Raw genomic sequence first — 22,182 nt, 5'->3', positions numbered from 1 at the left:
GCGGAGACCGACCCGAGCCCCGGCGGCGCACGCGGGCTGCCGGAGGGGCGCGGGGGCGCGAGGCGCCGCTGCGTGCGCGAGCCGCGGGTTCCCGGCGGCCTTCGGGGAAATCGGCCACCGGGTTCGCAGAGGCTGAAGGCGCAGGTGTCACCGCCCGCAGCACCTCGCGTGAAGCACTCAAGCCGGGGCCGTTCGGCAGCCGCACCGACCCGCGGCAGCCCCGCACCCGCCGCCGCCGGCCGGACGCCAGGGGGCGGGCGGGGAAGGGGCGGGCGGGGAAGGGGCGGGCCGGGCCCATCGATGGGGGCGGCCGCTCTGCGCTCGGCTCCTCCGCCCTGGCTCTCGGCTCTGGATTAGCGAAACTGGCGACGTGGGACGGTCGCCGGCCCGGCCCCCGGCCCGGCCCCCGCGCCCTGCCTCGCCCGCCGGGGTGAAGCAGGGACTCGAGCCGGCCGCGCCGCAGCACAGCGCAGCCCGGGCAGCCGGCCGCCGCAGTCCCCGCCGCCGGGACGCGGAGGCAGAGGCCGGGCGCGGCGCTCTCCTGCCGCAGCCCCGCCGGCGCGGCGCGGCGAAGGGCGGCGGCACTGCGGCGGCGGGCACCCCCCCAGGGGCGGTCGGGCTGCGGCTGCGGGGCGGCGGGACCATGGCGCTGCGGGCCCGGGCGCTGTACGATTTCAGGTCGGAGAACCCGGGGGAGATCTCGCTGCGGGAGCACGAAGTGCTGAGCCTCTGCAGCGAGCAGGACATCGAGGGCTGGCTGGAGGGCGTCAACAGCCGCGGCGACCGCGGCCTCTTCCCGGCCTCGTACGTGCAGGTGATCCGCGCCCCCGCCGCCGAGCCGCCGCCGCCCGCCCGCTACGCCAACCTCCCCGCCGGCGGCTTTGAGCCGCTGCCGCCCCCCGCCGCATTCAAGCCGGCGACGCAGCAGCCCCCGCCGGCGGCGGCGCCCGAGCCCTTCCCGCAGCCCCCCCGCTGCCGCCGGGTACCCCTTCCCGCCGGCGCCCTACGGCGGCTCCTACCAGCCCAGCCAGGGCAGCGATGACGACTGGGACGACGACTGGGACGACAGCTCGACCGTAGCCGACGAGCCGGGCGCCCTGGGCAGCTCCTACCCCGACTACGAAGCGGCGGGCGGCGGGGCCTCCGGCCGCTACCGCCTGTCCACCCGGTCCGAGCTCTCCCTGGGCTCCCGCAGCGGCAGCGGCCACCCGGCCGGCCACCCGCACCCTCACCCGCCCGGCGGCGGCGGCGCCAAGAGCTCGGCCACCGTGAGCCGCAACCTCAACCGCTTCTCCACTTTCGTCAAGTCCGGCGGGGAGGCCTTCGTGCTGGGCGAGGCGTCGGGCTTCGTGAAGGATGGGGACAAGCTGTGCGTGGTGCTGGGCCCCCAGGGGCCTGAGTGGCAGGAGAACCCCTACCCCTTCCAGTGCTCCATTGAGGACCCCACCAAGCAGACGAAGTTCAAGGGCATGAAGAGCTACATCGCCTACAAGCTGGTGCCCAGCCACACTGGGCAGCAGGTGCACCGCCGCTACAAGCACTTTGACTGGCTCTACGGGCGCCTGGCCGAGAAGTTCCCTGTCATCTCCGTGCCCCACTTGCCAGAGAAGCAGGCCACTGGCCGCTTCGAGGAGGACTTCATCTCCAAACGTCGCAAAGGCCTGGCCTGGTGGATGGACCACATGTGCAGCCACCCCGTGCTGGCTCAGTGTGATGCCTTCCAGCACTTCCTCACCTGTCCCAGCACGGATGAGAAGGCCTGGAAACAAGGCAAGCGCAAGGCTGAGAAAGATGAGATGGTGGGTGCCAACTTCTTCCTGACCATCAGTGTCCCTACAGGCCCTGGGGCCAGCCTGGACTTGCAGGAGGTGGAAAGCCAGGTGGATGGCTTCAAAGCCTTCACAAAGAAGATGGATGAGAGCGCCCTGCAGCTTAATCACACAGCCAACGAGTTTGCCCGCAAACAAGTCACTGGTTTCAAGAAGGAATACCAGAAGGTGGGGCACTCCTTCAAGTGCCTCAGTCAGGCGTTTGAGCTGGACCAGCAGGCCTTTTCGGCTGGCCTCAACCAAGCTATAGCCTTCACTGCAGAAGCCTACGATGCCATCGGGGACCTCTTTGCAGATCAGCCCCGGCAGGACCTAGACCCTGTGATGGATTTGTTAGCGCTGTATCAGGGGCATTTGGCCAACTTTCCAGACATCATCCACGTCCAGAAAGGTAATACACCCTTGCCTGTTTACTGAAACCAAGTTTTATGTATCAGGTGTAGGGAGCAGGGGCTAAATTTGCCCTGTGTCTGGTTTGCTGGCCTTGGGTCAAATCTCTCCATGTTTATTCAGGCAAACTGCTGCGAAAAATACAAAAAACACGTCAGTGACAATTTTCATTTTGTGCCAAAGGTCTAGACATAGCTGGGAACTTTACTGGTCAGAGCTTGCTGCATTTGGCCCCGTATCTGAAAGAAACCACATCTGCCTATACTGCTAATATGTTAAAGGTGAATGGGCTTGTTTGCAAACCCTAGAAATCAAGTGGTATGAAAACATCTATTACTTTCTGATATATGTTAGATATCTTAAATCTCTGATCTAGCAGATAACAAATACAAAGTAATCTGAAGATGCAGTTAGTCACCAGATTGACCACCTTGTCTGAGGTGCGCAATGCTGGTGTGTACATTTTGTGGTGTCAGGGCAGTCAGATGAGATGTTTAAAACTGATGGGATTTCTCATTTCAGCCACACATTGAACGTTCTTTTAAGAATTGAAAGAATAATGATCTGTGTTCTTAGCTGGAGTTGTTCATCTTTTGCCCTTATTATCATAAAAAGGTGTTGTTCACCTGTTACCCTTTCAGCATCTTTCTAGCTGAAACATGATTTTGAGGTTCAGATTGCTGTTTGTATGGTGCTTTGTGATCTGTCAGAGAGAAAGAAACTCCAAAAATTAAGGGACCATCTGCTATGTAACTAGCGATGCTTGTGCAGATAAATAGAATTCTGTAGCACTGCCTATGTGTGTATGATTTCATATATCCTTCACTATTGTGAATAGACTAGCCCATCACTCATTCTTGCGGTTATGTTCCTTACCTGTAGTTTTCAACTCGAAGACTGGGGGGATTGTGGGCGTTGGGGCTGTAAAAAAGACCAAGAAAATACCACACATGCTCTGCAAAAATGGGTGTGTCTTAACAGTTAGCCGAGAAAATGCATTAACTTTATTGAAGATTATTTTGGGTATTAGTAAGCAGTGTTCTGCATCCCAAAAGGCAGAGCTTGAATTGTCACCCACGGTGAATCAGATTTTTGTATCCTTAAGTGACATTTCCAGGGTTTTTTGGCGTCTGGAACAGTATGTTGAGTTTGACAATAAAAGAACTGGAAGAGTTTTCTCAATAGCTCAAAAAGGCAGGCTTCCAGGAGGTGTATGCATTATTGCTGGGAAAATCTGAGGAAACAGAGTTGGTACAAAATGCACAATTTGTTGTTACTTAAGAAATAAGGTTTTCATTAAAATTGCATGCATTAAAGTCAGATTTCCGTTCTGCTGTCAGATCTTGAAAATTGTGGGTGGAAACTTAAACAATCTTCATATTATTTTGAAGAGAAAAGGGAAGTGTGCAGTCTAACCTTTGAGGAGTTGTTCTGCTAGCTGCTGTGGCATTGTGTTCTGATGACAACTTTCAAGTATTTTAGACTTGGAGAGAAGGGTAGCCTTGGCAATGCCTCATGTTTGGGGGCATTTTAAAGTGAGTTGTCAACTAATAATAGGATTATCTGTAAGCTTCTGGAAAAAATTAATGGGAAATATTTTTTATTATGTAGAAAAAGTCAGCAGATTATATATACTGTTTAAAGAATGCATCCTGAGGCTTTAAAGCTATATAGAGTTCTTCACGGCCGTATTTTTGGAGATGAGACTTTGAAGAGACAATTGGGGATAATAAAATATGTGCTTGACTCAACCCAGTTGCACTTACTGGTTGGGTTTACGTTGCTGAACAAGGGAAAGTTGGTCTAAATGAGCTTCCACTAGAGAAGTGCATGGGCATGACTTACGTAGAGTTGATTTTGTGCCAGAGCTCAGTCCTGGAGCTTGTTGGAGGAACATGCAGCCGGCCTGCATGCAGGTGTTCGTGCTCCAGCCCCTGTGGGCTGACACTGCCTTCAGCACAGTATTGCCTCTGGTACATACTTGCCATCAGAAAATGGCATGTGCTTGGAGGTTGATCTCTTGCGTGTCCATGTTCATGATAGGAATAGGGTTGGGACTGGGTTATGTGTTTGTTGTCGAACCCATAACAAAACAGGAAAACTGGAGGAAAGCTGAGAGGAAGATGTTTTCTACACTCGGTACATCGCTGTTTTATTACTCTTAAGAGTTACTTGTATCAAGGTATTACTTTTCAATTCCCAACTGTAAACTTCAGATGAAAATATGAACTGTTTGAGGCTCTTACCTTGTAAGAGCCTTCTTTTAAATTTACTCTCTGCGATGGTTGGCAGTTTTGAGAATTGTTATTGTCTGTATAGACTAAACAAGTATCTGTTGGTGATAATAGGTCATCTGAAAAATAGAGTTTGGTGTGTTTTATTTTCTAGTGTACAACTTATTTGTGCAGTAGAATGACCCCAACGTGCCCATAGAAGTGGTAGAAACAGCAGCCTGATTGATGCATTGCTTACATGGTTGTACCTTTAAAAAGATGAAGTCTGAAGTTACAAGTAGTTCTCCTTTGCTTTCTACGTAGTGCAAATATATTGTCCACTTGGGATAAAAACCAAGGCCTTTTCTAGACTCCATTTCTGTATTCCCCTAGACCTTAGAAAAACCAAAAAATAAAGGCAGCTGTGCCCAAAACGTGCCCATGTTTGTGGGGTAGAATGTTCAACTGCATTGTCCTGCTGCGGTTTTGCTCTGCTGCAGACCGGTAGGTGAACAGCTGCTGAATGTGATTTGGAAGTGTGTTTTGTGGTAGCGACTGAGAAGTCTGCATGTCTGGGTTTTTTTAATCATTTCTGCAACTTCTGCAAAAAGGACTCTGTAAGTCAGAGACAACAATTTCCCTCCATTTGGGCTTTGTCTTTCTTCCTAGAATTATGAACCAAAGCCATGTAAGACCCGCTGTGTGCCTGTTAGCAGGAAGATGTGTTAACTGTTGTGATTTTAATTGCTCTGGGGTCCAGGTGTTTCAGCCTCCTCTGCTGAAGACATCATACATGGTCTGGAATGTACAGAAAGGGATTGTCATTTTGGTCGCTTGTGTAAAGCAGGTGAAGCAATGGACTATGGAAATATTTCCAAACTGTTTATTATCTTACTAATATTTTACATATTTCATGAAATGGTAATAATGTCAATGGGAGATTTTAAAAGATTCCTTTCCCTCAGCTTCCTTTGTCTTGAGCACCCAGTGTTTAAGGAATTTTCTGTGAGGGAAGGAAGAGTTAAAGTTCCTGCTCCAGAAGAGGCAGAGGGAGAATTTGAACTTTTCTGCCCCACATGCCAGTTGAGGAGTAACTTGTCGGTGCTTTGTGAGAGACCTTACCCAGTTTTGTGCATGCTCCAGTTCAGGTCTGAAGATTCATTGGATTGAGCCCTACAGCGAAGAATGTGCCAAGCTGGAAGACCCACGTTTCCATCTGGAAGTGCTTGGTTTGTGAGTCACACTGAGGCTGGCACAGAGCGTATCAGCCCCAAGGCATACATCTCTTACAAATAACTTGTTTTATAGGTTTTATTTGGAAAACTAAGCAGTTAGGGGGCAACTGGTACCTGTAAGGCTAGATGATGGCAGAATGGTGTCCTAAGCATCTAAGCACCCAAATACTTCTATGAACCTAGTGCTTTTGAAATGCTTACATGAAAGTATTCCTGTGCATACCTGAGTTTTTTGGAGTGGAAGATCCAAGTATGTTAGACAGATATACTTAGTTTTCTTTTAGCCTCTGGCAAAGCCTTTGTAGATGAAGAAGAACATGAAGTTTAGTAGGCTCAAAAACTAAGCTGCACTTCCGTAATTTTGCACAACTGGAGTATTTTTCAAGAAAGACTAGATTCAGTTGCTTTAATTTTGAGAAGAAGGGCAAGCTCCAAACTTCATTTGTAATGAATAATATCTTCCTTTCTGTGTTTTTAAGGTCTGTTTGTGGAAATTCCCTAGGCGTTCTTGGCAAAAGCATCCCTAAATATTAATCGCTGGAGCTTCACTCAACTGTAGAGCTCTCAACTGTGATCTTCCCTCTTCAGTAGTCTTCAACATAAATGCTCACTGCAGGTCCATGCAGGTTCAGAAAATTTATGAACATGTGAGAATTTGAGATAGTGTGTGTTAGTACTCTAGCTCAAGCTCATGTTTGTCTGCCTATCTTGTCTTCATATTTGCTTAGTGAGAGTAGAGAAGTTACATGTTTTCTTTCTTTGAAGTTTTGTTTGAGGAATTAATATAATTGGCCACATGTGATTCCTGAAAGTGGAAGAAATGCTAACTTGCTGTTTCATCTCTGCTTTCCAGATTTCCCCTTTCTCTTAACATTATGATGTCAGTGCTAGACAAACTTTTGGTTAAGATTCTTGCAAAACAGATTTGAGAAAGTGGTTTAAATGTTTTCTAAGGTGTAGGCAGCAATTCCATTTCCTCTGCATGCCAAGGTTTAAGAGAATTATTTAAACAGACAGCTGAATGGCTTTTTTGCTTCTTGATCACTGTGAACAAAGTAAAATAAGGTAAATGATCTTATTTACTGAAGCAACCTTAATTCTGAACAGTGGCTTTAAAGAATGTGCTGGGTGTGTTTTTAGAATATCTTATAAAAATTATAGGCAAAAATAAGATGCCACTTAGAAATGCATTTAAAAACCCCAAACAGCATTAAAACCTGGAACACCGTAACATTTTCAGCAATATTTTTTTTGCAGGGGGAAGGAGGGGTATGTGTATTCACAAATAAATCAGACATCAAAATTCGCACCCAAAATTTTATATCACAGTGTAAAAGGAGTGCTTTTCTCTCGTACTTTCTTTCTAACCTCTTAAATTTGTTGTGCAGACATGTCTTTTCCATCCTTGTTTGTCCTTTTTTTCATCTTCACCCACTCCACTCCCATCCCTCTTTGCACTGACGTTCAACTCAGGTAGCCGCTGGCTAAAAGCTAGGCACTTAATCCTTGTGAAATGACCCTTACAACAGTAAAAAGAGGTGGATACCTACTTTTCATCTGTTTAAGGACTTAGAAGAGAAAGGATGGATTGACCCATGATGACTTTGTATTTTTTGCCCTGTCAGCCTCCCCACTGCTGTTACAGCGATGATACAGCATTGTCTGCTTGCTGCTGAGTCACCCAGTATTGCCTCCCAGTATCTGAAGGTAACCTGAAGGAAACTGAGACTTTTAGATGGTTAAAATGTGAAAGAATCTTCACATTTAGAAATTGTATAGAACGATAGCATCTTTGGTGTTTGTGAAATCAGAAGACAACAATGAACAATATTAAAATTGAGCGGTAGCCTTACTTAAAGAAGGTTAAACAGGAAGAGGGCGAAAAAAAGGACTTCTATTCCCTGTCTAAAAGATGCATAAGTCTCTTTAAAGTATGATCATTATTTTTTTCTTTTCTGCTCCCTCCGCAATCTCTTCTTACGTTAGCTTTATAAGGGAGCAAGATTCATGCAGTCGTGATGTCTTTCTCTTTCCTGTTACCTTTTGAAACCTGCTAGCCTGATACGATACACGTTTGATGACAAACATTTTGCAGCTGATAAAACTCAGTGAGTTGTTGGGGTTTTTTTTTTTTCAAAAACAGCTGGTAGCAGAGGAAGAGTGTAACTGTTCCTTCCTGGGGAGGGACTGCACGTGTTACTGCACACCAGAAGGTCTGTCCAGACTGCCCACTTAGTCCCAACAGGCTGGAGAAGTTTTGATCAGAGATCAGAGCTGTAGGTTTGGCTGCAGGCAGTGCATTATCACCTCTTGTGCTCTTAAGGGTGCTTGCTCACCACAGGCAGCAAGGCCCTGTCTGTTGGGAAAAACTTGTGGGCAGCAAGAGGGGGTAGACACTGAGGAATTAAAAACCATATTGTAGAAAGAGGAAGTAATTTTATTTCAAAGACTATGTAATACCTTTACAGCTTGAAGCTTAGGAAGAATCCAGCTAGTGAATGGTTCTCTTGCAGCTGAGAGCTCCAGGTCTTGCTAAAAGGACTTCCATCCAAACAGGGAAGACAAGAATTGGTAGACTGAAAGTGGAAAGTGGCTCTCAGAGTTCTTGCAAGTCTATGTAACCACATTATCAAAACCAAACAAGCTGGCCAATTTTTTTTTATTTTGCAGGTCACTTTTTAAACAAGGACATGTTTCAGCATTTCCAGGTCTTTCCATGACTTCATTGTTAAGACTTTGTTTGAACAGTTAAAATGCCAAGTTAATGTGGGCAGACTGTATAAACTCATCCAGCTGGTACCTTATTTCTTTTAAATTGCCTTGTACAAATAGCACAGAATTTTAAAATTCTAAGTAAAAAATGAAGTCATATTTGGCTTAGCACCCAAAACATGTCTTATCAGTCTTATAGACTAGAGCAAACAAATGGCAAACACTTCTACACAATCTTATTTATATCTTTCACGAAGGCTGTGAGGTTTTAAATAAAACAAAGAAAAAAACAATTTAGTGAAAAGTGTGTAAATTTTGGAGTGTAGTCATGTGAGATCAGTATTAGAATATATGCATTTAAACAGTCTATTCAGTTCTTGTCAGTGACTTCAAGTTGTTACTGTAGCAGAGCAGCAAGAAGCGTGATGGTTTCAGCCTTTCTTTTAGGTAGGTGCACATCACAGGTGAACAACTCCTGTAACTGTAATGAACTAAACTACCTTTTTATGCCTACATGCGGTTCTTTTGTAACTGAAAAGCAGATCATGCTATGACTAGGAGGAGTTTACATTGCTTTTTTGCCCCATGGTGAAAAGCAACTTGTTATTCTAGTTTTTTCAGGCTTACAAATTTCAGTCTTTATATGCATGATTAGCTCTGCTGGCTGAAAATTTACTGAGGAAATACCCATTTTACCAAGTACCATGATAATGACGCTACATTTTCAATCTGCTTTAAGTTTTATGTAAGCCCAAACTCCAAGCAGTAGATCGCTTCATCCTAAAAAGGCAGGCAATTCTCTTCTGCTTTATAAAACAATATTATCTGTATATTATAATATGTACTATAGTAATATAATGAGTTAATCAAGTTACAGATTTACAGTTTTAAATTAATTAACATAATTAACAATATATAATGTATAGCTTTTGTTCACATGTTCTGTCTTGTATTATATAATATATTTTAATTGGTTACATTATTGATGGTTTACCTTGCATATTCTGCTTGCAAAAAGGAGTCTACTTCGTTTTGTCCTTACAGAGATACTACAGCATTCAGATCTCTAAGAGAGAGAATTTAATGGAGTGATATCTGCATTTCATTTGGATCTCAACTCTTTTCACATGAATTTATGTTGAACTGTCTATGCATGTTGTATTTGCTCATCTTAGGACAGCAGCTGAGCTTAGCAGATGGTGATGGACAAACACCATAAATTGTGCTCACTCTTTGCTTCCCTTTAGCCTTTACAGAGAACAACATCCAAAAGCAGGTTCTTCATTGCACCCCAATAAAGAAAGGATGTAAGCGTTGGTGGAACCTGCATTTATACTTGCTTCTCTTGATAATGGTATATTGATATTGATACACAGTGTTACTTGTCTTCTGCTGCCCACCCACATCCCATGAATCCTGCAACAATTTTGAAGAAGTTACCATTTGATGTAATGATACTTACATCCATTTTGGCCCTGACTGATATTAATCTTCTATAGATAGAGAGGATACATTTCTGTTCCTATGCAGTTAACCAGTTTCACTGAAAATTAATTTATATCACGCATGCAAAGCATCATTTTTGATTTAGATTGTTGTCTTGAAGTCAGCATTATTAACAGTGTATTAACAAAAGCTGTTAAGTCTGTAGCATCATTCTAATAGAAAACTGCTTGTTCTTCTTAACATCCTAATTGGGAGAATTAGTGTTCAGTAGTGATGACAACCAAACTGTGATAGACCAACTTAAACTCTGGAAAAACAGATTTGTCTTAAAAGCATCTTCAATGCCCCATTTAGGTGTAAGCTAGTAAGAAGCACTTAAAATCACTGAGAGGTTTCCTCTTGGTACTTCCGCAGTTTGCAATTGCTTAAATTTTAATGCATTCACCCTGGAAAACATGACTGGCTTTCTAACAGGCAAATGTGCCGTGTTTCTAGTGATCAGTCTAGTTTGTTTCACTCCTTTCTGTCCTCCCAGTCTGCAGTGTCAGCTGAAGCCATAGAAAAGTAAAACTCTGTAAATGGTACATGTGAGTACCGAAAAATACAGACTGCCTTAGAATTGGGCAAAACTAGCCTTACCTAATGTTTGCCTCTCAGGCTGTGGTGCAAAATGCTATGTTTGTGATAATGGACAGCAATATACACAATTTAGCTGGATTTTAAGACCAAGTTATTCCTGACTGGCCTCCTTTCAGACATCGCTGTAGGTACCTGTAGTCAGAACTCCTCATGAACGCAGTTTAAACTTCAGTGGCTGAAATGGGGTCATATGTTTGCTTAAAACACAGTTTGTGTACAATACATCTGAAGATGCATTAGTTTTAAAGTCACTGCATTCAAGATTTGAATGGAAAATTCCATCCGATTTTGCAGTTTTTACATGCAGTTACTTAGCAGTATGGGCTTTTTTGTTTTGATAATGGTGTTGTGTGATGCAGTAGGTGCAATAAATGATAATTCTGTTCTGTTTCTTTCGTTCATTTTTGCTGTCTTGCTCTCACCTCCTGTTACCAGCTGTGTCAAGGGCAAACTATGGCTTGTTTCTTGCATAGCAGTGTGGAAGTAGCATGACACAAGAAAACATTAATGCTGGAGGTGCTGCACACCAAAGCTTGTAGTTCCTTGGAGGGACTCTGGAAAGGAAGTGCACATTGCCAATATGATAATTTAAATAGCTGTCAGTAGCATGAGCATTTGAGAGCCTCTGAACCTGCAGAGGTATTAAAAGTCCTAAATAAATTGGCTGTGTATGCTTTTCCTACATTTGTGTACACCAGCTGGTGCATGTATACACAGTGAGTCCAATCAGGTCTTAAATATCTCATTTAAATTTTTTAAAAAAGATTAGTTAGACATATATAGTATCCATTACTCCGGTAGTTCTTTAAAATTGAGTGACATTTGACACTGCATTCTAACACTGTTAATCGGTTTTATATTAAATAAATCAACATACATGTTAAAACCACCAGATGAGGTTAGAACTAATTAAGTTTCTGAAATCTCTAATAAAGACTGTTTTATTTGTGCATGATATTTGGATTGTGTAGATTAGAAGGTGATTCCATCTTGAACTGAAGAATATATCTGGGTGACAGCTTTCGGTGAGCTTTGCAACAGGGTAACTGGAAGAAAAAAATCTGTCTGATGTTAATAATCCTGCAGTCAATGTTAACCTAGATGTTAGCACAGTACTGTAATTTATGAGCCTAGATTTGTAGGATGGCATAATTTTATTGGGGGGGGGGGGTCGAGCAGTGGACAACAAAGTAATAAAAAATAAACTTCACTTTCTAAACTACCTTTAGACTGCAGATTCTGAAAGCGTTAAAGCCATTTTCACGCATCTATGAAAAAAAACCCCTGTAATACTAAAGTAATTACAATTTGATATGTTTTTTATATATTTCTAACTTTCACTATGGAAAAGAGAGCATTGCTAAAATAGTTTTGCACTCTTAAGGAGAAGAATATCATCTTTGAATTAGAAAGACTGGTTTTGAGAACTGTTGTATTGGCACTTTCAGAAAGAACAAGTGATTTCATCATTTTGCCTTTGATGTCAAGATCACTTGCTTTTAATGTTTAAATCTGTAAAACCAGATGTTAAAGTAGCAAATCATTCCTACCTTAATTACTGTAATGGTACTTTTCCCCTCTGACATTTCTTTTTCTACAGTTCAGTCTTTACTGGAGTGGTCCTTTGGTTTTAATTTCAAGCAGATTCCTGTTATGCTGTTTTCCATTCTAAATCTTGGCCAGAAAATGTAAAGAATTTGCAGAATCTTAATGTAGGCTTCTTTTGTTAATCTGTGCTCAGAGCATTCGTAAGCAAATAATCTGTCAATGCAGTAAAACCTCTATTCTGCTGCACACAATTTCGTTGTTTCAGTTTAAATTGAAAGGGGGAAGTTTGGGGGCTTTTTTTGGAGTAGGATTTCATGTTATGTGTAATCTTGTGTGGTGCTTCGGCAACTTCCCTTGTGTTGGAGCTAATGATTGTGTAGCCCTGGGCTGAGCTGGATCACATAACTACGCCATTGATAAAACTAAGGCACCATCTCCGTCCCCTCCAGGCCAAATGCAGTTTTTTATTGGATTAGTCATTTGAGTTGTCCTGTAACAACATCTTTGCTAGATCTGCTGTAAGTGGGACAGCCATGTAGACAGGCTTGTTCTGGCAGCAGTCTGCTGGATTAGAGATGATGCTGTTTCCTCCACAGTTGTTTCTGTCAGAAGGAGGATAAATCAAAACTGTGCTACATGTAGATGAGCTACCTAGGGTTTGCCTTTTCAAATCTTTAAGCAAAGAGATGTAGTTAAATAAACTCACTGTTAGGTAAGGAAAAAGAAAACATTTCCGGTTGCATTTTCTGCTTTTGTGTCCTTTGATGAAAGCTACATAATGAATGTATCATTTTTTCCTTTCCTTTTAGAGATGGTGTCTCATACTTAGAACCGTGTCCTGTAATAAAAGTAACGCAAAGGGAGTTAGACTAGTTCAAAGCTCTCCCTTCAATAGCATGTTTTGAAAGACACATCACACCTCCTGTTAGACCATTTAATATGACAGGCATACAAATGGTGTGGAAATGTACGTTGGTTTACTTACTAGAAAGTAATGCACCATATTTTATTTTGTAGCTTTCTGATAGTAGAAATAAGAAAAACTGTTTGTTGCACAGATCATTTCATTTGCACAAACTTGTGAGGTACAACTGCTGAGAAATTTTCTTTGTCAAACTTGGCTGTTTCAAAGATCACCGTGTTTCTGACCCTAGTTGTCCTTTCCTGTGAGGGAAGCGTCTCTCATAGGAGCCTTTGGACTTCGATGTGAGGTTTTGCTGTTGCACCGAAGCCTGTTGGCTGGGGGACTTGTCAAATGTGGTGTTCAAGAATATGGTGCTCTTTGGTTTTGCCACAGTTACCACTGATAACAAGGCCAGAACAATCACCCTCCTCTGTTTTTTCCCATTCTGCCGTTTTTATGGCTGCTGTCCTTTTCAGTATCATTTTATGAATAGAGTCTACAGACAGAATCTAAGTGCAGGTTTGTGGTTGGAGGAGTTGGTGGCCAGGTGCTTCATTTCTGTCCCTCTGAGCAGTTACTGCTTCTCACCCGCAGCACAACCAGCAACGCCAGCAGCGTGCTGGCCAGTGCTCATCTCCCTCCTGGTAGTGCTGGAGCCAGCTGGGGAAAGGCAAAGAGCGGCAAAGGCACTTGAGGAGCAGCATATACTGTTGGGCTGGCACCTACTTCACTGCTTCAGTCTCCCACCCTGCCCCAGCTCCATTAGAAATGTACTTCAGAAGATAACAAACTTGTAAGACATCAGGGCAACCACAGGACCACCTTTTTTTCCCCCCACCATGTCGTCTTTTGTTCCCTTTGCAGTTTTACAATAATTCTTTAACTCAAAGTGCAGAGTAACATGAACATGAATATTTGCTGGGTAACTGACATATATGTAAACTGTTATTTCACTATTAGTGAAAGAAATCTGTTTGCTCTGTTATAGCATAATTAATCACTGAAGTGAAAGAAGTATTTTAAGAACTGCAATGATAAGGTCATTACAATTAGAGGGTCTAAAACATTAACTTGTTGGCTACTACAAGCTGGGTGAGTTTGTAAATTCAGTATTTTGGAGTGAGATGCTGACGACATTGATATATTGGTGACTTAATGATGATACGTGTTCCTGGGAGTGACTGTGAATCGCGGACCTCCCTGACTCCAACAGATACTTACTGCTGCTCAAGTGCTATGCTCTGGCAGTGTTGATCTGATACTTATTTGAATTTTGTCCCATATGCAGTATTACTGTATGCAGTTAAACCATTGCTGCTACAGCAATGATTTTTCAGAAACTGTATCAGTAATTACTGCTCATGTTTTTTAAGAATCGAGCAAGCCCAGCTGTGAAACAGATGTCCACTGTAGTAAGCACCATACAAATGCAGAGCAAAAAATGGCTCCTGCCCTGAAGAATTCCCTTTCTCTTGGCTTGTCGTTATTTGGATGAGCTTCAGAGACAGCTGACGTTTCACTCCTGACTCCTGTATGTGGCAGTCAAAAGCTGATGTTCAGGTATTTTGAGAAGAGTTGGAAACGGAGCAGCAGGAGGATGGTACACCCTTAGCATTTACTGCTCTTCTTTGTCTTCTGATTGCCCATGCTGGCAGGGGCCGGGCAGACCTGGCTTCAAATGAGACAAAGGAGTTGAATGAAGAGCAGTCCTGATTGCAGCGTTCGTGAGCTGAGCCCCACAGCTTTTGCCTTCTGCCACATTGCAGGGTGCAGCTTGTCTGTTTCATGTACAGTAAGTGTGAAGAACCAGTGTAGGGCTGGCTGCTGGTAGGCTGATCATACCGTGCAGCTGTAGAGCTTGGAGACACATACGCACCAGCATGGGTTTACATGTATACACACATACTTACAGTGTGGAGGGAGAGTGGGTACAATTTCAAGTACAGTTTCAAAACCCACTCTTAGTTCACTCTTCAAACAATCTCAAAGCACTTTTTAGTGTAATAAAAGTGCCGGTGATGTGAAAACACATTGTTTGACCCAAACTTGAGTGCTCCCAGGTTCAGAAATTCTTTTATTTAATTTTCCGCAATGTATATGACTCTCTCTGCCTTGTTGCAACCACGTTTGCATGGGCAGCTTACTGGCTCAATACACTTCTTTTTTTCCTGATAACTGCTCATCACCCATTTTAAGTTGCTGTTTGTATTGTGCGCTTTACAGCTTGGAAGTGTTTATTTCTAGCAGGAATTTTACCGTGTTCCTGTCTTCTTGGCTGCTAGCACATTACTTTAAATGTCCTCTGTTAAACATGTGTATTGTGTTGTCTAATCTTACGCTTGAAAACAAGTGCTGAAACCTGTGAGTTTCCCTTAAGCCCTTAGCAGCGTTCAGTGAGCACCACTGTCTGTTTAACATCAGGCTTCAGGGAATGAAAAACAGCATTCGCATCTGCTTTTCCCCACCTTTAAGAACAGAAATAGATGTAGCACACCTTTTTGCAGCACCTTTGACCCAGGCCCCCTTGCTATTTGAAAGCTAGTCCTGATCATTGGGACTCGATCTCCTGACAGAAGGTCTTTTCATTGGACCAGAAGCTTTAAATGCATGGGCAAGACTTTACAGAATCTGTAGAGCCAGAGATAAAGAAACCCAAGAATTTATTTTTAGGTATTTTATCCTGCTGGAAGCAGTGCATTGGTGGATATTTATCCCAGACGTATTCAGCCGGAGGTCTCCTTGAGCTAATATGTATTAGGAGGTGGCTCCTTCTGTTTCTTTTCCCTAAAATATGTGTTAGCCTTTTCTAGGGCTGCCATAATTCTGCTTCTGGTTTTTAAACATATCTTGCTTTTTTGGGTTGTCCAAAGCAATGCTAGACATTCACATAATTAAATTCAGAAACCAGAAGATGTTTCTGCAGGTGTATTTAGACTGCAGGGGGTTTGCTCAGCCTCAACAGCCTGTGATGGCAGCAGCAGGAGAGGGACGTGCTGGATTAGGTGCTGAGGGCAATGGACAGATCAGTGAGGATGGAGGTGCAGGAGTTCATGGTGTAGCCAGGGGTGAAGCAGGCTAAGAGCTGTGGGTGGGAGGCATTAGAGGTTACCATGGGACCTGTCCCCTACTTGGGCATTTCTGAGAAAGGCCCTTGTTTGCAAGCAGGGATGCACACAAGGGGCTGCTTTTTGCTCCCCAAATCCCTCACACTGTCCCCCTCCCGCCTTTCACCATTAGAAGCCTGCCTGGATTGTTGCACCCTTGACATCAATGAATCTCTGCTTCACCTCAGAGTTTTGCTCATGTGAGTTAAAATAAAAGGGCTTTAGTCTATGGAGAAGTGTTTGGAGAAAATTTGGGAATAAATGTAGTATGTTACTGTTAGCAAAGCTGGCTTGCAAAGCCATGCAAACTAAGACTTTTCTAAGATTTACTAAACTAAGTCTTGCCAACTTCAGTAGATGCTGAAAAAAAATAAAATTACATTTTAGAACAAATAATCACTTGTGTCTTAAAATAAAGCACATGGGAGTTTTTTCTGTGTGTTTGGGGAAAGTTCTTTTGATTGTCCTAAAGTAAGCTAAAATTTTCCCTTTATTAAGTTATTTTAAGATTAATTGTTTTACTAATAATTCAACACTTATTCAAAGGCACTTCAAAAAGACAAGCTGGTTTGTACTTAAGCATGTGTATAAGCTTTTGTCATGTATTGCTGATGTCATGTTGTAATCTGTCTAGGTTTCAAAGGAAATCCCACTGTAGGACCAGTGTGAATATATATGCATTAAGAGAGCAGTGTTAATGGTTGCAGGTTTTCCCCTTGGATTCCTTTCACTAATTATAAATCTTCCTTTCTTTTTTTAATGGCAAAAAATGCATAATCCGTAGTATGTCTAGTCTGGAGGGCTTTAGTGTTTGGTAGTACATGTTTTTTATTGATATGAAATAATTTGAAGATTATACTTGCTCCAGAACTTAGTTATGCTTTCAGCTGCTGATGCTGTACATGTCAGGGTTTTTTTTTCCAGTTTGGACATTCTAGAAATAACATCTAAAGCTGTTTCCCACATCACAACTGAAGAGTTGTCATGTTTATTTAACCATCTCCATCTGGCTTCCAGTAAGTCCCAAATTTCAGTTTTTCACAGCCGTGCATGGATTCCTGCCATGCCCACAGAATGCAGAGAAAAATTTTGCTAAGCCTGGTTTTGTTTGTTGAAAGAAGCATCCTTTTTTCAGAAGAAGGGTTTAAATATTTTTCAGATCATTCCCTGCATTGCAGATCCCTCACTCCTTATTTCCCACACACACTTTCCCCACCCTTAGAGGGTAAAATACAGATTTTCTGGCGTGGTCCCACTGCTGGCACCACTGCATGTGGAAAACTTTTTTTTTTGTGGTGTTTTTTTGGGCCAGGGTGGAGATGATGAGGTCAATCAGCTGAAGCAACCCAGTGCCAAGCTTTTAGCCACCATGCCAGCATGCAGCAGGGGCCAGGAAAGTCTGGAGCGCTGCCACCACCTCACAGTCCCTGGGGAGAGCTGCTGCCCTTGGCCTTCAGACAGCTCTTTGGCATACCAGATTCGAGTGTGGCCTCTGCCACTCACGTACCAGCATCCTTGGCCATGCAGCCAGCAGTCTGTGCTTGCCTTGTTAATAACCTCCCTGCCACAGTTTAAAAAAGAAAAGGAAGATCGTCCATATGGTCTTTCTGCAAGTATGTCACACCAGAGGGGAATTTCTTACTCTCACAACTAAGAGCTCATACCGGGACTGCAGACAGGAGATGCCATGTACAGTACAGCTTAAATGCAAATTAAGCAGAAAAATATGACTTTTAAGAGTAGAGGAGTACTGATAGCAGAGAGAATATTTTCAAAGTGTTTGCAATCAAAAACACCACCTCAACAGTTAACGAGTTGGTTCTAAAAATGAAAATGGAGAAAAGTCATGTATACTTCTCTTTTAGAAATTCCAGATTTTATTTATAATGCAAGACACAACCCCCATTTAATTTCAGAAATGCAACACACTATTTTTCCCCAAGTCTGCCATATCATCTGATGTATGAACTTGCTTCTGTCTGGTGAGGGATTGGAGATGGGCAGGGGGGCAAGGGATGAGCCGCAGCAGGCAGGGGAATGTGAGAAGCACTTGAAAGAAATGTGGTGAGCCATGGCCGTGCTCCCCAGTTGCCTCCCAGCCAGCTGTGTGTGCAGCAAACCCAGACGCATCTGTGCACAAGGTCATGCTCCAGGTCTGAACTGCTGAGATGGTCTGGGTGCTGGAGGGAGACACATTCAAAATGCCTTGTTAAACAGGCACGGGAGGGAACAGTCAGAAGATGGTATTACTGCTGATGAGCTGCGTTTTCACGGTTTATGACATCTGGATTCAGGCTGACGGGAAGACAAACCCACTCCCCCAGCAGATAGTGGAGGTTGTCCCCCTGGAATACATAGGCAAAGAGGTTTCTCTGTTAGCTTGCTGGCTAGTTTTGCTGTAGAGGGTACGGAAAAGAATTTCTTCAAGGCAGCGTAAAAGGAGTCCTGTCAGTGAGCTGCAGTCGTGTAGTGCAAGAATTGTAATCTGAAAGGAAAGGGAGTTAAGGCATTGCGAAGCTGAAGGAAGGAGTAACATAAGTGTGATCATAAAGAATGTAAAAAATGGCCTAGCATCTTGTGAGACTATAAAAGCTGTATTGATCTGATTGGTTTGTTGTTTTTTTGTTTGTTTTTTTTTTTTTAATTATTTTTATTATATTTAAGGCAAAGTAATTGCTACATGGGAAATCGAGTCCAAGAAAATGAATGCCTTAAGACATACCTTGGTACTCTGTCATATGAGTCTGCTTTGGGTAGTCTGTTTAGGTGATACTTGGGGTTTGTAGGTTGTGTGTACTTCAGTAGTTATTTGGAGAAGGAGGACTGTCAATTCTTTTGGTCTGTTTTTATTTTAGCTCTTGCAGGGCTTTATTAGGTCTACCTGGATGTCTGTGACTTTGAAATAAAGTTTTAGATTCTTGTACTCAATAATTAATTTTGGGGTATCTGTGGCATAAAAGCAGAATGGTGTATTGGCAAGATTTTCTGTATTCAGATTTACTTTTTGATGTTTCACAAAGACTGGGAAAAGTGATGCTTCACAAAATCCAGTTTCTTATTGAGGTTATTTTTCTGGTGTTTGTGTAGGCTTAAATTGATCTGACTAGTTTTCTAGTGCTTTCATTTTTTCCACTACTGGTATATTTATCAGCTGTTCTCTGAAGGATGCCATCTGATTTTGTTAAGATTGTGAAGTAGACACATTTTACTAACTTTCGCAAGCTAGAGCCTTAAAAAAAGTGGTTTTTTAAAGAAAAAGATTCACTATTCTGTTATTTTTTTATATGAAAAAAGCTTTTATTTTGTTTCTTATTATTCATACATCTATATATATGCACACATATAAATATCTTTGGAATGAGCCTTATACAAATCCTTAACGTTATTAAATCACTTGTTAAACTACAGTAGTCAAGTCTACATTGTGCTCACAGTTCAACTATGTTGTTTTGTTCTTTACACAGGAGCCCTTACCAAAGTAAAGGAGAGTAAGCGGCATGTGGAAGAGGGCAAGATGGAGCTCCAAAAAGCTGAGGGCATTCAAGAACGCTGTAACATTATTTCTTTTGCAACCCTAGCGGAAATTAATCATTTCCACAAAATCCGTGTGAGGGACTTTAAATCACAGATGCAGCATTTCTTGCAACAGCAAATACTTTTTTTTCAAAAAGTGACACAAAAGCTAGAAGAAGCTCTTCACAAGTATGACAGTGTTTAATCTCTGGACTTTGATTTGTGGACTGCCCTACGCATGAACATGACCCAGGCAGCAGAGCAAATGCTGCTGCTGCTGAAGAACTGTTGCCAGTGGTAGATGGTGGTGCAAGGATGGTTGTGTGTTCACCTGGAACCCCAGTTTGATCTCCAGTTATATAGAAAGGAAACAGTTATAGGGCTATGTAGTAGAAACAGTACGACACATTGTAACTAAGTTATACTGTGTATGCCTACACTACCATTGTAACTTTTTTGAAATAATGATTATACTATTTGCCTTACTGCTTTTTGAAATACGGTATTTTAGTGCATACTTTGTAGACCTCAAAACCCTTTGGGTCTTTAAGGAAGCTGGCTAGATAAAAGCCTGCTTCAGATGCCTTTTTACTTTCCTAGATTTGGATTTCCTAAATTCAAACAATTCTCTGTTTACAGACTCCTACTAGAGCAGCTATATGATTCTGTGCCTTTAGACTCTATTTTTCCTTTTCTAGTAAGTCACATTTTTATGATTGAATGAATGAAGGGTTGATGCCTATGTAGAAACTGATTATGAAACCTCACATTGACTGGAAAAAAATCAGCTGCCATCCAGTTTGCACAGCAAGTACTGTCTTACAACAAATGTTGGCTCAAGAAGAACTTAAATCTATTCACACTTTCTCTGCAAATGGAGACTACTTGTTACATGTACTACAATGTTAAGCACATATACAAAAATACACCACTTAATTCCCTTTCCAAAATGAATAATACAGTGAGGAGTTGTTTGTTGTTTGCTTTTTTTTTAGTATACAGCTTTACTGTGCGTGAAAATTTGAAGAGCTAGCCTAATAAAATTATGTTTATCAAGGGGATATGAATGCAAGCTATGTAGCTGGAACATTTTTTTTAAGTTTTAAATGATCTGCTCATTGTTCAGTTGCTGATTCAGTTTTAACTTCAGACTTGCATCTGCACTGCCAGTTGTCTGAGTTGAAACTCCACTGTGATTCATTAGTTTACTAAGTTACAAATTTTCAGGGATGTTCAGTAATACAAATGATCTGAAATAAGTCATGGCTGAACTGACTTGGAAAACAGGTGGCATTTTTATGTTTGTAACACTCAATAATTAACAATTGTCTTAATTTTTGTATAAATATTTTTGACAAGCAGGGTGCATTTATATATATGTAAACACTATCTTTTAAAGAGTTTCCTGGCTTATTTTCCTTGATTTAAGTCTATGTTTCTTACCTATTGGTTTCCTTCTTATAGGTCAGTATGAAAGAGGGTTTCTTTTATCCTATCTTTTTTCTCCTAAACAAAAATGACAAAACCTTCCAAGGAAGCAAAATGTTTACTTTTTTGTTTTTAATTAAATTAATCAAAGATAGCTTAAACAAATGAAAGCCTGGAAAAGGAAGTTAAGCGCAACAGTTACATTTAAGTACAAATCATTCCTCACCTGTGCAGCAGAGAAGTGCAGTTCTGTTTGCTCGATTATGTGAGTTTCTGTAGCTTAACCCCACACATCTGTTTTAGAGGAATAAAAGCAGGAATGTAGTTTTGATTTTAAGATTCATCCCCAAATGCTTGGAGATTGCTATTTTGCGCAAGTTGTGTTTGGCAGTGCTTCTAGTACATACTCAAAGAAGTAAAATACAGAATAATGAAGAGGAAAGAAACAGTGTTTGTAAAAGAAATGATAATCAATGAGGAAAGGCTCCGTTTCCAGGCTATTAAAGGAGTGCTGCAAACAACAAAGTTGACCATAAAGTAAGGACCACATTCATAGGGCTGACGAGCTCTGTATCTTTCTCATGGTGTCTTGTTCTACATTCAAAACTCACCACTTTCCCTAATGGCTCTTTGCATCAGTACTGCAGCTTCCCTTATGTCATTTCATTGTGTGAGATAGTGATGAGCTAGGTTTGAGCTGAGTTCCATGGCTTATGTTTGCTTAGGCCTGATACTGTTTTATTAAATGTCTTTGCAGTAATTAGGTCAGACCACAATCAAACTAATTTTGTGTGGAGGTATTGAGACCTGTTCAGAAATCGATCTTAGTCTGGTTGAAGTATTCTAGGGGTTAGTATTAATGACATGTGTGTGTCCAGGAGGAAATTAAGCTGTGATATGTATACATACAACATTACCAGACAGGTACAGTTTTCTCAAATAAACTGTCATGGCCTTCACCACACCTTCTCATTTGTGAATTTTTGGGGTGGTGGGAGAGTGGGGGTGCTAAATTGGTTAAACTTGATGTACCAAAAAAGCTTGATGGAATCCTGAATCCAAATTGTTGCAGAGTTCAGAAGGGTTCAAATCTACATCTATATTAACATCTTCCTTTTCTCCTTACTCATGGTAGGGTTGGAGTTAAACTGATGTAGGGAGCCTAAACTCGGTTAATGTAACTGCACTATATGGTTTTAATTTTATTTGGAACAAGTATGG

The 22,182-nt window shown here is 42.3% G+C and overlaps 1 protein-coding gene across 1 annotated transcript; it reads left to right on the top strand.

Annotated features, from left to right (window-relative positions):
- The first annotated feature begins 382 nt into the window (after positions 1-382).
- On the top strand, positions 383-21,920 carry SNX18 (sorting nexin 18). Its single transcript, XM_005242010.4, is given in 3 exon segments — positions 383-946; positions 948-2,220; positions 19,485-21,920. Coding segments are annotated over 3 exon segments (1,830 nt in total). The 5' UTR covers positions 383-643; the 3' UTR covers positions 19,739-21,920.
- The last annotated feature ends 262 nt before the right edge of the window (positions 21,921-22,182 follow it).

Source organism: Falco peregrinus, chromosome Z, assembly GCF_023634155.1.
Source record: "Falco peregrinus isolate bFalPer1 chromosome Z, bFalPer1.pri, whole genome shotgun sequence".
Taxonomy (NCBI): Eukaryota; Metazoa; Chordata; class Aves; order Falconiformes; family Falconidae; genus Falco; species Falco peregrinus.
The sequence above is the reverse complement of the archived record's forward strand: the minus strand, read 5'-3'. Positions and strand labels throughout refer to the sequence as shown.